This window comes from Ostrea edulis, chromosome 3 (assembly GCF_947568905.1).
Source record: "Ostrea edulis chromosome 3, xbOstEdul1.1, whole genome shotgun sequence".
NCBI classification, from domain to species: Eukaryota; Metazoa; Mollusca; class Bivalvia; order Ostreida; family Ostreidae; genus Ostrea; species Ostrea edulis.
In genome coordinates this window covers 53,363,970-53,377,862 of record NC_079166.1, presented here as the reverse complement: position 1 = coordinate 53,377,862, position 13,893 = coordinate 53,363,970, and the positions used below count along the sequence as shown (strand labels likewise).

Sequence of the window (13,893 nt, the reverse complement as noted above, 5' to 3'; positions counted from 1 at the left end):
TACTAAGTGTCTGTAGTTGTGTTTGTACTAAGTGAATGTAGTTGTGTTAGTACTAAATGTCTGTAGTTGTGTTAGTACTAAGTGTCTGTAGTTGTGTTAGTACTAAGTGATTGTAGTTGTGTTAGTACTAAGTGTCTGTAGTTGTGTTAGTACTAAATGTCTGTAGTTGTGTTAGTACTAAGTGACTGTAGTTGTGTTAGTACTAAGTGACTGTAGTTGTGTTAGTACTAAGTGACTGTAGTTGTGTTAGTACTAAATGTCTGTAGTTGTGTTAGTACTAAGTGTCTGTAGTTATGTTAGTATTAAGTGATTGTAGGTGTTTAGTTCAGTGGATTCATTATTTTCTGTTCTTGCAGATTGCTTCCCTTACAAACACCACCAATTCCCTCGGCCACACAAAAGAAAATCTGGAAACTTTTGGATATTATGTGTGGAAAGTCTGTGAAGAATGATTCCACTGTCGGTTTAGGACCAGTTCACTCCATTTTAGGTGGAATTTTTTTAAGGACAAATTTCTCTATCATTCAATTGGTCAGAAAAATCAACACTTAAGCTATCAAACTAAAAGATATAACAGAAAATTGTCTTGTCAACATTATCACACAACTGAATATATTTACAAAATGTAATTTATGCATTTTCTTGGTATTTGATAACTAGGCTAAGTATTTTTTATGTGATTTGTGCATTTTCTTGGTATTTGATAACTAGACTAAGTATTTTTATGTGATTTATGCATTTTCTTGGTATTTGATAACTAGACTAAGTATTTTTATGTAATTTATGCATTTTCTTGGTATTTGATAACTAGACTAAGTATTTTTTATGTGATTTATGCATAATCTTGGTATTTGATAACTAGACTAAGTATTTTTATGGCAGACGTGGGTGATTCGGTGGTAGATGTTGCCACTGACGACAATTTGCCCCAGGATGGAGAGATGCAGCATAGAGCACAACAGTTTAACCAGTCCCCGTGGGTGAGAGATCAAGGTATATAACGGTCCTTGTGGGTGAGATATCAAGGTATTTAACAGTCCCCGTGGGTGAGAGGTCAAAGTATTTAACAGTCCCCATGGGTGAGATATCAAGGTTTTTAACAGTCCCCATGGGTGAGATATCAAGGTTTTTAACAGTCCCTGTGGGTGAGATATCAAGGTATTTAACAGTCCTCGTGGGTGAGATATCAAGGTAGTTAATGGTCCCTGTGGGTGAGATATCATGGTATTCAACAGTTACTGTGGGTGAGATATCATGGTATTCAACAGTTACTGTGGGTGAGATATCAAGATATTGAACAGTCCCTGAGGGTGAGAGATCAAGCTCTTTACCAGTCCCTGTGAGTTGGGTATCAAGGTATTTAACGGTCTCTGTGAGTGAGATAGCAAAGAATTTAACAGTCCCTGTTGGTGAGGTATCAAGTTTTTTAACAGTCCCTGTGGGTGAGAGATCAAGTATTTAACTGTCCCTGTGGGTGAGATATCAAGGTATTTAATGGTCCCTGTGAGTGAGTGAGTGATCAAGGTATTTAACGGTCCCTTTGGGCGAGTTTTTAAGGTATTTAACTATCCCTGTGGGTGAGATATCATGGTATTTAACTATCCCTGTGGGTGAGATATCATAGTATTTAATAGTCCCTGTGGGTGAGATATCAAGGAATTTAACAGTCCCTGTGGGTGAGATATCAAGGTATTTAACAGTCCCTGTGGGTGAGATATCAAGGTTTTTAACAGTCCCTGTGGGTGAGATATCAAGGTATTTAACAGTCCCTGTGAGTGAGTGATCAAGGTATTTAATGGAGATCAAATTAGAAAATACTTTAAGGGGAACCACTGAAGGGGAACCAGTGATGAAACACCTCACTTTTAGATTACATTGAAACTACAGTAATCAACTGTGTGTGCTGATATTTGAAAATGTGTGGTTTATTTTATAAATCAAGCTAGGTTGACCTGGATAAAGTTTTTATTCACATATCAATAATTCTCCATATCCTTTTTAGATATTATGAACTGGGAACGGATCCCTGTTGGTTCTCAGAATATGTTCCCAGGGGAGATAATTCCTGTCAAACTTGATGACTCTGATGATGAGAACATGGAAGAGGAGGATTCTCTATGTCAAGATGATCTCATTTCCATCTCTGGTGTAGATTTGTAAGTTATTTTCAATGACTATATTTTGTTATTAATTAGAGTCAAACCCATTTGCTGATGGTTTATAAGGAGATTGGACAGTTGAATTTTTATACCCCCCGCAACAAGTTATGGGGGAGGGGTATACTGGAATCGGGTTGTCCATCTGTCCGCCCGTCCATCTGTAGACCCAATGGTTTCCGGCCTCTAAAGCATTATGCTTTCCACCTACCATATCATATATATGGACTACCCATGGGATGAAGATGTTCCCTATCGATTTTGGGGTCAAAAGGTCAAAGGTCAAGCGCACTGGACATCGAAGTAGCAATATGGTTTCCGGGCTCTAAAGCGTTATCCTTTCCACCTACAGTCACCATATCATACATATGGACTACCCATGGGATGAAGATGTTCCCTATCGATTTTGGGGTCAAAATGTCAAAGGTCAAGTGCACTGGACATCAAAGTAGCAATATGGTTTCCAGGCTCTAAAGCGTTATCTTTTCCACCTACAGTCACCATATCATACATATGGACTACCCATGGGATGAAGATGTTCCCTATCGATTTTGGGGTCAAACGGTCAAAGGTCACGCGCACTGGACATCAAAGTAGCAATATGGTTTCCATTTAAATTCTTTAACAGCTTTTTTCATCGCATGGAGATGCTGTGTTCCTAGATAATCCATTTCTCCCTACAAACGAGAATACCCAAGGTTTGTCAAGCCATTTGTTTTTTACATTCAGAAAAGAGGTAGTTTATACCTATTACCAACACCCTTTGGGAGATTGGGGTAAGCGGGGGGTATTCTTAGTGAGCATTGCTCACAGTACCTCTTGTTTTGTTTGTGTATTTGTCGGGATTCAATGGCGTGCAAGACAAAGTTACTTTCAGATTTATACCTATTACTTACTCAGAAACTAAGCAAAATATCAAACCCAAGCTCTTTGTCTAAAGATCAAGGAAATGTGGGAAAAGTTCTTTTGTACATAATTGTGGTTATTTGTTTTCAGTGATGAAGACAGCGTCAGTAATGTGGCCATAAAAACGTGGACAGGTGAAGAAATGAACATAATCAAACAGACAATGGGCTTAATGTAGAAGTCCGAAGACTGATCTTTATTTTACCCCACAATGCCAAAGTGATTGTTGCTAACTTTGATGAATATTTGTTGCTCATTAAATTCAGTTTCATGGTTTTGTTATGTACATAACTGAGTTTGTTATTGTTTCATAAACATATTATTGAATTTTTGTAACACAAGAGGCCTATGGGCCTTAAAGGTCACCTGAGTAGGGTACAACTGCTCTTCAATGCACAGCGCCATCTAACAAGGTATTAATTTTTTCTAAACGATTGAATTTATAGGGAAAATCTTTAAAAATCTTCTCAAAAACTACTGGGCCAGGAAAGTGGAAATTTGCATGAAAGCTTTCTGACATAGTGCAGATTCAAGTTTGTTAAAATCATGACCCCCAGGAGTAAGATGAGGCGACAATAGAGGATCAAAATTTTACATATAAATATATAGGGAAAATCATTAAAAATCTTCTGAAAAATCACTGGCCAGGGAAGTTTACATTAACATGAAAGCTTCATGACATAGTGCAGATTCAATTTTGTAAAAATCATGGCCCCTGGGAGTAGGTTGGGCCCACAATACTAGGGATCAAAGTTTTACATGTGAATAGGAAAAATTTTTAAATATGAGCCAAGGTGAGTGATGTGGCCCATGGGCCTCTTGTTAAGCTAGGACCTTTTAATATGATGCAAAAGAAAGTAAGTCATAGCTTCATAATACTACCTTAAATAAAGTTCTACAAAGCTTGGCTAAGAAAAACACCTGACATAAGCTTGTGTCGGTCATATTATGTACCATTTCCGGTGTTCTTGTTAAGGATTAAACCCACCTTTTGGGGCCCAAAGGTGCCAATTGGCCATGAAATTCACAATTTTAGTTCCCCTTAACTTACAGAAGTTCTATATCAAATATGATGGAAAATGACACTACACATCCATAGGAAAGTTGTTCAAATCTTAGTTAAAAATAAAATGCTTTCTTTCGTTGTTAAGCAGATGTAGGTCACATACATTGACAAAAGACAATGCATAACCTGCATTAGCAGTTACCTACCCCCCCCCCCCCCCCCCCTTGATCTATATAATATAACATTTTGTTTGATATTAAGTTTTCAGAATATTAGATAAATGAGAAATTCACAACCTATAACAAGAATTTTAAAATTCTCAAGCAAGATATATTGGAGAAATTTCGTGACTTCATCTGATATCGGTTTGGCATTATCGCGATAAACATATATTTTACACAATCATCAAAATTGTGTCTGTTACATGTAAATCAAGAAACGATCATGAAAAGGTTTCTAAAAATTGGAAGGGTATCCTAAATGAATGCTGCGTGTCTAATCTCTTACTTGACCCTTTTGAATTCTAAATTTGTGAAAGTGACTTACCGAATTCCTTCTCACAGACTATAACAAGATTCGCTAATTCAAAAGCTTCTACATGTGTAATGGCAGATTTGCAATATTTTAAAAATTTCAGAAAAACTAAGACATAAAAATGGGTCATGACTGTTCCGTTACCAGTTAGTTGGGCAATAAGGTCACGGGTCTTTTGGACGACCTTGAAAACCTAGGTCCCACGTCGCGACAGGCATTGCCATGATAAAATCTCTCCTGCTATAGTCCTGAGCGTCATGCACTGTGCAGCACATGCCTAAATTTGTGGCAGCTGGTGACATCTCGATTACTTTTGTAAAGGAAATATACCGTACATGTATTCTTTAAAATTTGCTGGAGTACTCGGTAAAATGATTCCTTATTAATTTACATTGGATAAGATTGTCGGTGTTGCAGACACCGCATAATCAGTCTTGCAAATAATATGGTGTTATCACGTGACACAGATCGGAGATTAATAGCATTCCATTCTATATTTGACACATACATGTAACCACTTTCTGAAGCACCTTTGGTTTCTGCAATTCATTGAAATAAAATCTAAATAATGATATTCGTGTTTGCTTTATTTACATACCATGACACTTAAACATTTTAGAAATCAATTCAGTTTCTTAATTATATAATGTACCAAGTTTTTTTCAAGTTTCTACATTTTATTTTTCTCATTCGCTATTTACACAACATAGAGAATATATTAAACATGCATTCAAAAACAATATTCATGCATACATGCACAAGTAATTCATATAAATGTATATTGCAATCTTTATGATAAATAAGTACAGTAATAGACTTTATACATTTAACCCGGAGGATTTACTCTCTCGGTAATTAATTGTATATGTATTTACACAATTTTAAAAGTATAATTCTTCATTTTTGGATGCTAATAGATTATGAAATTTGATAACATTAGGTCTAATATGAAATATATCTGGTATATAATATCGCCTAATATCATTCAAAGCAGGACAAATAAGAATATAATGCATCCCATCTCCAATATCAGAGTTGCTTATGTTGCATTTTCTTTGATTTCGATCCATATCTAGCCACCTTCCCATTTCAATAAGGAGTTCTAAACATGGTTAATATTGTGTTGTTTATGCATTGAAATATTTCAGTGAAAACATATATTCTTGACATTGAAAAGTAAGGTTTGTAAGAAATCTTTAAGTTATGCCTTTTAGAAGATTCGTTACATTTAGATACACTGTCTTGAATAAACTGATTTTTCAACCTTTGTTTGACATGACAGATAATCCAGTTTCTATTGAGAGACTATAAGATCATGCCTTTGTTTAATATGGAATACATAAATTGCCTTAATGACTATGTGTGAGTGTTTGATATATATTTTTTCATTCCTATAAAAGATGCCAGTTCTTGATAAAATACACCCAAATATTTAAAATGGTTTACAATTTCAACATCGATCCCTCCTTCAAAATAAAAGTTTTGAACTTTTCATTAACAGAGCGACCTCTGGAAAAAAATCATGATTTTAATTTTATCAATGTTTACCTGAATTTTCAGATATTAAAGTATGATAAAAAAAGAATCAAAATATGTTAGTAATTCATTTTTTGATTCAGCAACAAATACCGTGTCGTCTGCTTACAATATTACATATACCTGTATTAGTTCAAGCATTTGTAGTACATGGAAGCCCATTGACAACATTTAAAGATAGGAATTGTTCTATATGATATAAGAATAGTTAATGTTTATGCTTGCTTAAACAAAGTTTGTGTCAGCACAGAGCCCCGGAACTTACAATTCCACCGTCCTGGTTTTACATAAATTCTGTCTCCTGATTGGTCAATATAAATAGTCGTCTATTGTTTTAGCGTCACTTGATCTTTGTTCACATTATCCGCCTCCTCCCCTCCTCTCACCTTGTTCCTTTATGTCATCTCTATAGGCATACCTGGTATGCAAGATACAGGATTCAGCTATTCTCAGGGATCGGCAATTTCTTGCATGTTGTAGCTCAACATGCAAGAAGTTTACCCCAAAATTCTCAGGAATCGGACTCCGTGCCGTTTCAGCAGTCAGGTCATTTGCTTCACTATACGCTAATGTCAGCACAAAGCTCATGAGTTATCGGTTTGACACCTCAAACTCTCATACTCACTGAGTTGCGGAGTATGCCAGCTGGCTCTCCACCAACATGACCTCGACCTCTTTCTCAGCTCAACTCCTGGTTAATGCAGTACCTGTTTGACACCTCAAACATCACATACTCACTGGGTTGTTGAGCTCAACATCCGAACATGCAGCATACTACCACTTGGCAGAATAGCGTACCTCACTGTTTTGCTCAGGTGGAACTCTAGCGTGCCACATGGGTCAGATGCTTTCATGTATCTTGCATAGCTGGGTTTGCCCTCTCGCCAAATATTTTATTTTGTATCATTGTCTACCAGTTGTATACATATGTGATATGCTGTATATATGTTGGAATATGCATAATATATTTTAAACTCAAACTGTCTCCTGTTTGTTGACACAAATGAAGAAAAGGTGAGAGCTAGATTTTCACCCTGTCTCATGCCAACATTACATGCAAACAGGTTTAAACATGCATTACCGCATAAAATTTGATCCGAGATTTACTTTCATTGTTCATGTTAAAAATAATTTTGAAACATTTCCCTGAGATTCCATACTTTAACATTTTCTTCCACATTCCCATCCTCCATACATTGTCCAATGTTGCCTTAAAATCTATAAAAGCACAATAAAGCTTCTTTTTTGCCCATTTGATATACTGTAGGTCTAATGTACATGTAAAGAAACAAGAGGCCCACAGGCCTTATCGGTCACCTGAATACTAAGTGAAAAAGTATCACTACTTCCATGGGCTATGAAATCTAGAAAAAATTTCCTGAATATCTAAACTAAATTCTAATGTTCAGCAACAGTATAGAACAAGAAGTTTTCTTAAAACTTCACTGCCCTCAAAAGTGCATACACTGATGAAAGGTTTTAAATAATAGGTGTATTAATATTAAAGCATCAAAATATATGACTAATTTGGACTCATCCTAAAGTCATAACCAAGGCCTAGGTTGTGAAATTCACCATTTTTTGTACATCCTTTTCTGCTATTTCTAAGTATGCATTTAGATTTTATTCAGTATCAGCAAACTTACACATAAATACTATACATACTAAGTCTGGCCCCACCCTGGGGTCAAAACCCTTACTCTGGGGAAAATCAAATGTATAATTTTGGTAAAAGACTACCTGCTCTATCCATTTAGTTTCAATTTAGTATCAAAAGCACTAAAGAAAATGTTATTTAAGTGTTTTACACATGAACACTATATAACAAGTTTGGCCCCACCCTGGGGTCAGAACCCCTACCCCGGGGATCATGAAATTTATAATTTTGGTAGAGGCCTTCCTGCTCTACATCACTATGCATTTAGTTTTTCTTACATGTGTGTGATTCTTGAGAAGGAGATTTTTGAAAATTGGGCAGTTTTTGCCCTGCCCTTAAGGCCCCACGGGTGCAGGAATCCTGAAATTTACAATTTATGTTCCCCTTGTTGCAAATATGTTTCATACCAAATTTGAATGATTATTATCAAGAAGAAGTTAAAAATGTCTATTGTTCACACATTTAATAACTGAACATTTTGGCCCCACCCTGATACCAAAACCCCTACCCCTGGAATAATCAAATTAATAATTTTGGTAAAGGACTACCTGTTCTTCCTAAATATCTATTTACTTTCAATTTAGTATCAATAGCATTAAAGAAGATGTAATTTAAGTGTTTTCCACATAAACACTATATAACAAGTTTGGCCCCGCCCTAGGGTCAGAACCCCTACCCCGGGGATCATGAAATTTACAATTTTGGTAGAGGCCTTCCTGCTTTACATCACTATGCATTTAGTTTTTCTTACATGTGTGTGGTTCTTGAGAAGGAGATTTTTGAAAATTGGTCAATATTGGGCAGTTTTTGCCCCACCCCACGGGTGCAGGAATCCTGAAATTTACAATCTATGTTCCCCTTGTTGCAAATATGTTTCATACCAAATTTGAAAAGAATTTGAATGATAGTTATCAAGAAATTAAAAATGTCTATTGCTCACACATTTAATAACTGAACATTTTGGCCCCACCCTGATACCAAAACCCCTACCCCTGGAATAATCAAATTAATAATTTTGGTAAAGGACTACCTGTTCTTCCTAAATATCTATTTACTTTCAATTTAGTATCAATAGCATTAAAGAAGATGTAATTTAAGTGTTTTCCACATAAACACTATATAACAAGTTTGGCCCCACCCTGGGGTCAGAACCCCTACCCCGGGGATCATGAAATTTACAATTTCGGTAGAGGCCTTCCTGCTCTACATCACTATGCATTTAGTTTTTCTTACATGTGTGTGGTTCTTGAGAAGAAGATTTTTGAAAATTGGTCAATCTTGGGCAGTTTTTGCCCCGCCCCTAGGGCCACAGGGATACTGGAGTCCTGAAATCTACAATTTATGTCCCCCTTGTCCCAATGATGCTTCATACCAAATTTGAAAAGAATTGGACTGGTAGTTATTAAGAAGTTCAAAATGTTTAATTGTTAACGGACGAAAACCAATTGCAATAGGTCACCTGAGTTTACTCAGGTGACCTAAAATGTGAGCATCTAAATTAGACCTGAAACTTGAAAAAGAGGCCCATGTGCCACATCGCTCACCTGAGCAGCAGTTCCTAGCAAGAAACAATTAAGCTTGAGCAAAACTATGAGCTTGGTTCAGAAAAATACTTTTCAAAGGTAACGACTGAAAATTCATTAATTACCAAACTTAATTATTAAACTTTACTACAAATTCATCAATTATCATATACCCTTGTAGACGGATATGACCTTTCATGTTAACAAATTTCATCTAAGGATGCTTTGTGTCAAGTTTGTTCCCTATACATTTGCATGTAAAATTTGACCCCATACTGAGGCCCCTTCCTAACCCCAGGGGTCATGATTTATACAAACTTGCATCTCCACTTTGTCAGGAAGCATTCATGTAAATTTCAGCTCTCCTGGCCTGGTGGTTCTTGAGAAGAAGATTTTGAAATGAACCCTTCCTCTTTTTGCATTTTTGTGATTATCTCCCCTTTGAAGGAGGCATGGCCCTTCATATGAAGAAACTTAAATCCCCTTCACCTAAGGATGATATGTTCCAAGGTTGATTGAAATTGGTTCTGGAGAAGATTTTCTTGTATATCAGCATGTAAAACTTTGACTCCCTTTTGTGGCCCCACCCTACCCTCAGGGGCCATAATCTGAACAAGTTTGAATCTACTATAAATTGGGAAGCTTTCACTTCAATCTCTATTCATATGACCAGGTGGTTCTTGAGAAGATTTTAAAAGGTTTTTCCTATATATTCGCTTGTAAAATTTGATCCCCTTTTGTGGCCCCATCCTACCACTAGGGTTCATGATTTTAACAAACTTGAATCCCAACTATGTCAGGAAACTATCATGTAAATTTCAGCTTTTCTGGCCCAGTACTAGTCGTTCTTGAGAAGATTTTTAAATGGCCCCAACCTAATTTTGCATGTTTAGAGTATCTCCCCTTTGAAGGGAGCATGGCTCTTCATTTAAATAAACTTGAATCCCCTTCACCCAAGGATGCTTTGGGCCCGGTGGTTCTGGAGAAGATGAAAATGTGAAATCAGTACGACGACGTCGCTGACAGACAACGGACAAAGCTCAATTGAGCCTTCGGCTCAGGTGAGTTAATAAAAATCACTGAAAAACATATGTACAAAATCTCCTAATGATTTTTTTTTTTACTTTTAACTTAAATTTTTTGTCAAAAATAGTGGAATGTTACTTGGCAATTGTGGTAAATAAATAAAAATACTCGATCCATTGAAGAAAGTTTTTGTGGCATACGTAGGAAAAGTACGTAGTTCCTCGGCTTCTGTCTGTGAGTGACTCAGAATCTCTAGTGAAAAAATATAACAATACATGCATGTAATCCGAAGATGATTCAGCACAGATTGCTATTCAGTCTGTAAATATGAGGGTGGGGGGGGGGTGTTGTGGCATTAACACAAACAAGAGGCCAATGGACCACAATGCTCAAATTAACTCCACGGTTCAATATAACTATATAAACGTTGATCCGAAATGGAAACGTGGAACGAGCTTGAAATCAAAAGTGGTCGTTCAATATAAATATGCTCATCATGAAGATTTTAAAATGCATCCTCATTGATACAGTATAGCTTTTGTGTTCCTGGGATTTTTAAAGACTACATCCCTTTGTGTTTCAGTCATAACCCAGGGGATGGACTATTTGAATACATTTTAAAAATTTATTCATATAATTATTTTACCCTCTTAGACATTGGAAGGGTAGAATATCTGTACAGATTCCCTTATAATCCTCACCAGGAGTGCCACATTTGGTCCATTTTCAAGAAAAAATAAACCCCGATATGGTTCAAACTCAATTGCTTACAAAACGATGTAAGCACATTGGTGAAACAATTTGAAATGAGCTGAATCTACGTGAGAATGCTTTTATGTAACAGACGTTAATTTTGTAGTCGTGCTGTGTCGGAGAAGATTTTTTAAAAATTGGTTCCTCCAACATCTTTCAGCCTCCGTGGCCTCGAGCTCATTCTCATATCCCATAGGTCATCATTTGATCTACAGTATATGCTGTTGTCCGTCGTGCGTTAACAACTGCATGAGCATTTTTAACTTCTCCTTGATAACTACCATTCCAATTCTTGTCAAATTTGGTATGAAGCATCACTGGGACAAGGGGGGCATCAATTGTAAATTTTAGGTTTTCTGCACCCCTGAGCAAAAAATAACCAATTTTTAAATTTTTTTTTTTAGAACGACATGTGTAAGAAAAACTAAATGCATCATGATGTAGAGCAGGAAGGCCTCTACCAAAATTGTAAATTTCATGATCCCCGGAATAGAGGTTCTGACCTCACGGCGGGGCCAAACCTGGTATATAGCGTCTATATGTAAAACACTTAAATAACATCTTCTTTAGTGCTATTGATACTAAATAGATATTTAGAAAGAACAGGTAGTCTTTTACCAAAATTGTAAATTTGATGATCCCAGGGGTAGGGGTTTTGGTATCAGGGTGGGGGTCAAAATGGTCAGTTAATAAATGTGTTTACAATAGAGCATTCTTAACTTCTTGATAATTACTATTGCAATTCCTTTCAAGGGTATGAAACGTCTTTGGGACAAGGACATAAATTGTAACTTTCAGAACTCCTGGGGCAGAGCAAAAAACAGCCAAAAATTTACTAATTTTCAAAGTCTTCTCTACTACTACATATCGTTAAGAAAAACTAAAAGCATAATGATATAGAGCAGAAAGGCCTCTGCCAAAAGTGTAAATTTCATGATCCCTGGGGTAGAGGTTCTGACTCCAGGGCGGGGTCAGACTTGGTACATGTATATATAGTGTATATGTGCAAAACACGTAAATGATATTCCTTTTAATGCCATTGAAACTAAATGGATATTTAGAACGAGTAGGTAGTCCTTTACCAAAATTGTAAATTTCATGATCCTAGGGGTCATGGGTTTGGTTTCAGGGTGGAGTCAAAATTATACTGATTATTGTCTTTATCATTTGAAGGACTTCTTTAAGTTTACTGATACAGCAACCCCGGGGTTTTGACTTTAGGGTGGGTCCAAATTAGTGATACATTACGAGGGCGAGTCAATAAGTAACCAGCCTAACTTATTTCCGATTGAGATCCACCTCTTCTTTTCGATGTAATTGCCCTCTAATGTGATGCACTTAGACCAACGGTGTTCAAGTGCCATCACCCCAGAACTGAAAAAGTCAGGGTCCTTTCCATTGACCCACTCCTCAACTGACGTCACGACTTCTTCGTCAGACCAGAAATGACGTTCATGGATATTCTTTCTCAAGTTTGGGAATAGGAAGAAGTCGCTAGGAGCTAGGTCAGTGGAATAGGCAGGATGTGGTATTAATTCACACCCGTTTCGCTCTACAGCATCCAATGCAACTTTGCAAGTGAGGTCTCTCGCGTTTTCCTGTTGCAAGCAAAACACCTTTAGAGAGTTTACCTCGGCGTTTTTCACGGATGGCGGTTCTCAGCTGGTCTAGCAAGTTTGCATAGTACACTCCAGTTATTGTACTTCTCTTGGGTAAAAAGTCCAACATAATAACGCCTTTTGCTTTCCAAAATACTGAGGTCATCACCTTGCCAGCAGAGGCTGCGTCTGATACTGAGGTCATCACCTTGCCAGCAGAGGCTGCGTCTGATACTGAGGTCATCACCTTGCCAGCAGAGGCTGCGTCTGATACTGAGGTCATCACCTTGCCAGCAGAGGCTGCGTCTGATACTGAGGTCATCACCTTGCCAGCAGAGGCTGCGTCTGATACTGAGGTCATCACCTTGCCAGCAGAGGCTGCGTCTGATACTGAGGTCATCACCTTGCCAGCAGAGGCTGCGTCTGATACTGAGGTCATCACCTTGCCAGCAGAGGCTGCGTCTGATACTGAGGTCATCACCTTGCCAGCAGAGGCTGCGTCTGATACTGAGGTCATCACCTTGCCAGCAGAGGCTGCGTCTGATACTGAGGTCATCACCTTGCCAGCAGAGGCTGCGTCTGATACTGAGGTCATCACCTTGCCAGCAGAGGCTGCGTCTGATACTGAGGTCATCACCTTGCCAGCAGAGGCTGCGTCTGATACTGAGGTCATCACCTTGCCAGCAGAGGCTGCGTCTGATACTGAGGTCATCACCTTGCCAGCAGAGGCTGCGTCTGATACTGAGGTCATCACCTTGCCAGCAGAGGCTGCGTCTGATACTGAGGTCATCACCTTGCCAGCAGAGGCTGCGTCTGATACTGAGGTCATCACCTTGCCAGCAGAGGCTGCGTCTGATACTGAGGTCATCACCTTGCCAGCAGAGGCTGCGTCTGATACTGAGGTCATCACCTTGCCAGCAGAGGCTGCGTCTTGAACTTCTTTGGCCTCGGGACCCAGGCCCTACCCACTGACGAATCTGAGCTTTATTTTCTGGCTCATAATGATGAACCCAAGTCTCATCTACAGTCACCAGACGCAAAATAAAATCAGCTTTTGACCTATAACGCTTCAACAAGGTGCTGCATACTGATGCTCTGATTGCCATTTCTTCATCACTAGGGGATTTATGGACCCAACGGGCTGTTAGCTTGCGCATACCTAAACAATCATGCAAGATTGTTGAAACGCTACCATGTG

General features: G+C 38.0%; 2 protein-coding genes across 3 annotated transcripts in view; one reads left to right on the top strand and one right to left on the bottom strand.

Annotated features, from left to right (window-relative positions):
• LOC125673831 (ribosomal biogenesis protein LAS1L-like) overlaps window positions 1-3,350 on the top strand; it is a 30,061-nt gene extending 26,711 nt beyond the window's left edge. For both annotated transcript variants that reach the window (XM_048910665.2, XM_056158126.1), the window contains exons 11-14: window positions 357-490; window positions 883-993; window positions 2,003-2,156; window positions 3,153-3,350. In XM_048910665.2, coding sequence (XP_048766622.2) covers window positions 357-490; window positions 883-993; window positions 2,003-2,156; window positions 3,153-3,240 — 487 coding nt within the window. In that variant the 3' untranslated portion in view covers window positions 3,241-3,350. The remainder of the gene's footprint in view (window positions 1-356; window positions 491-882; window positions 994-2,002; window positions 2,157-3,152) is intronic.
• Window positions 3,351-11,891: 8,541 nt separating this feature from the next.
• LOC130053586 (uncharacterized) lies at window positions 11,892-13,602 on the bottom strand. Its single transcript, XM_056160935.1, has 2 exons — window positions 12,865-13,602; window positions 11,892-11,900 (listed from the first exon to the last, which is right to left on the bottom strand). The coding sequence occupies exons 1-2, from the start codon at window positions 13,600-13,602 to the stop codon at window positions 11,892-11,894; spliced, it is 747 nt and encodes a 248-aa protein (XP_056016910.1).
• Between the last annotated feature and the right edge of the window lie 291 nt (window positions 13,603-13,893).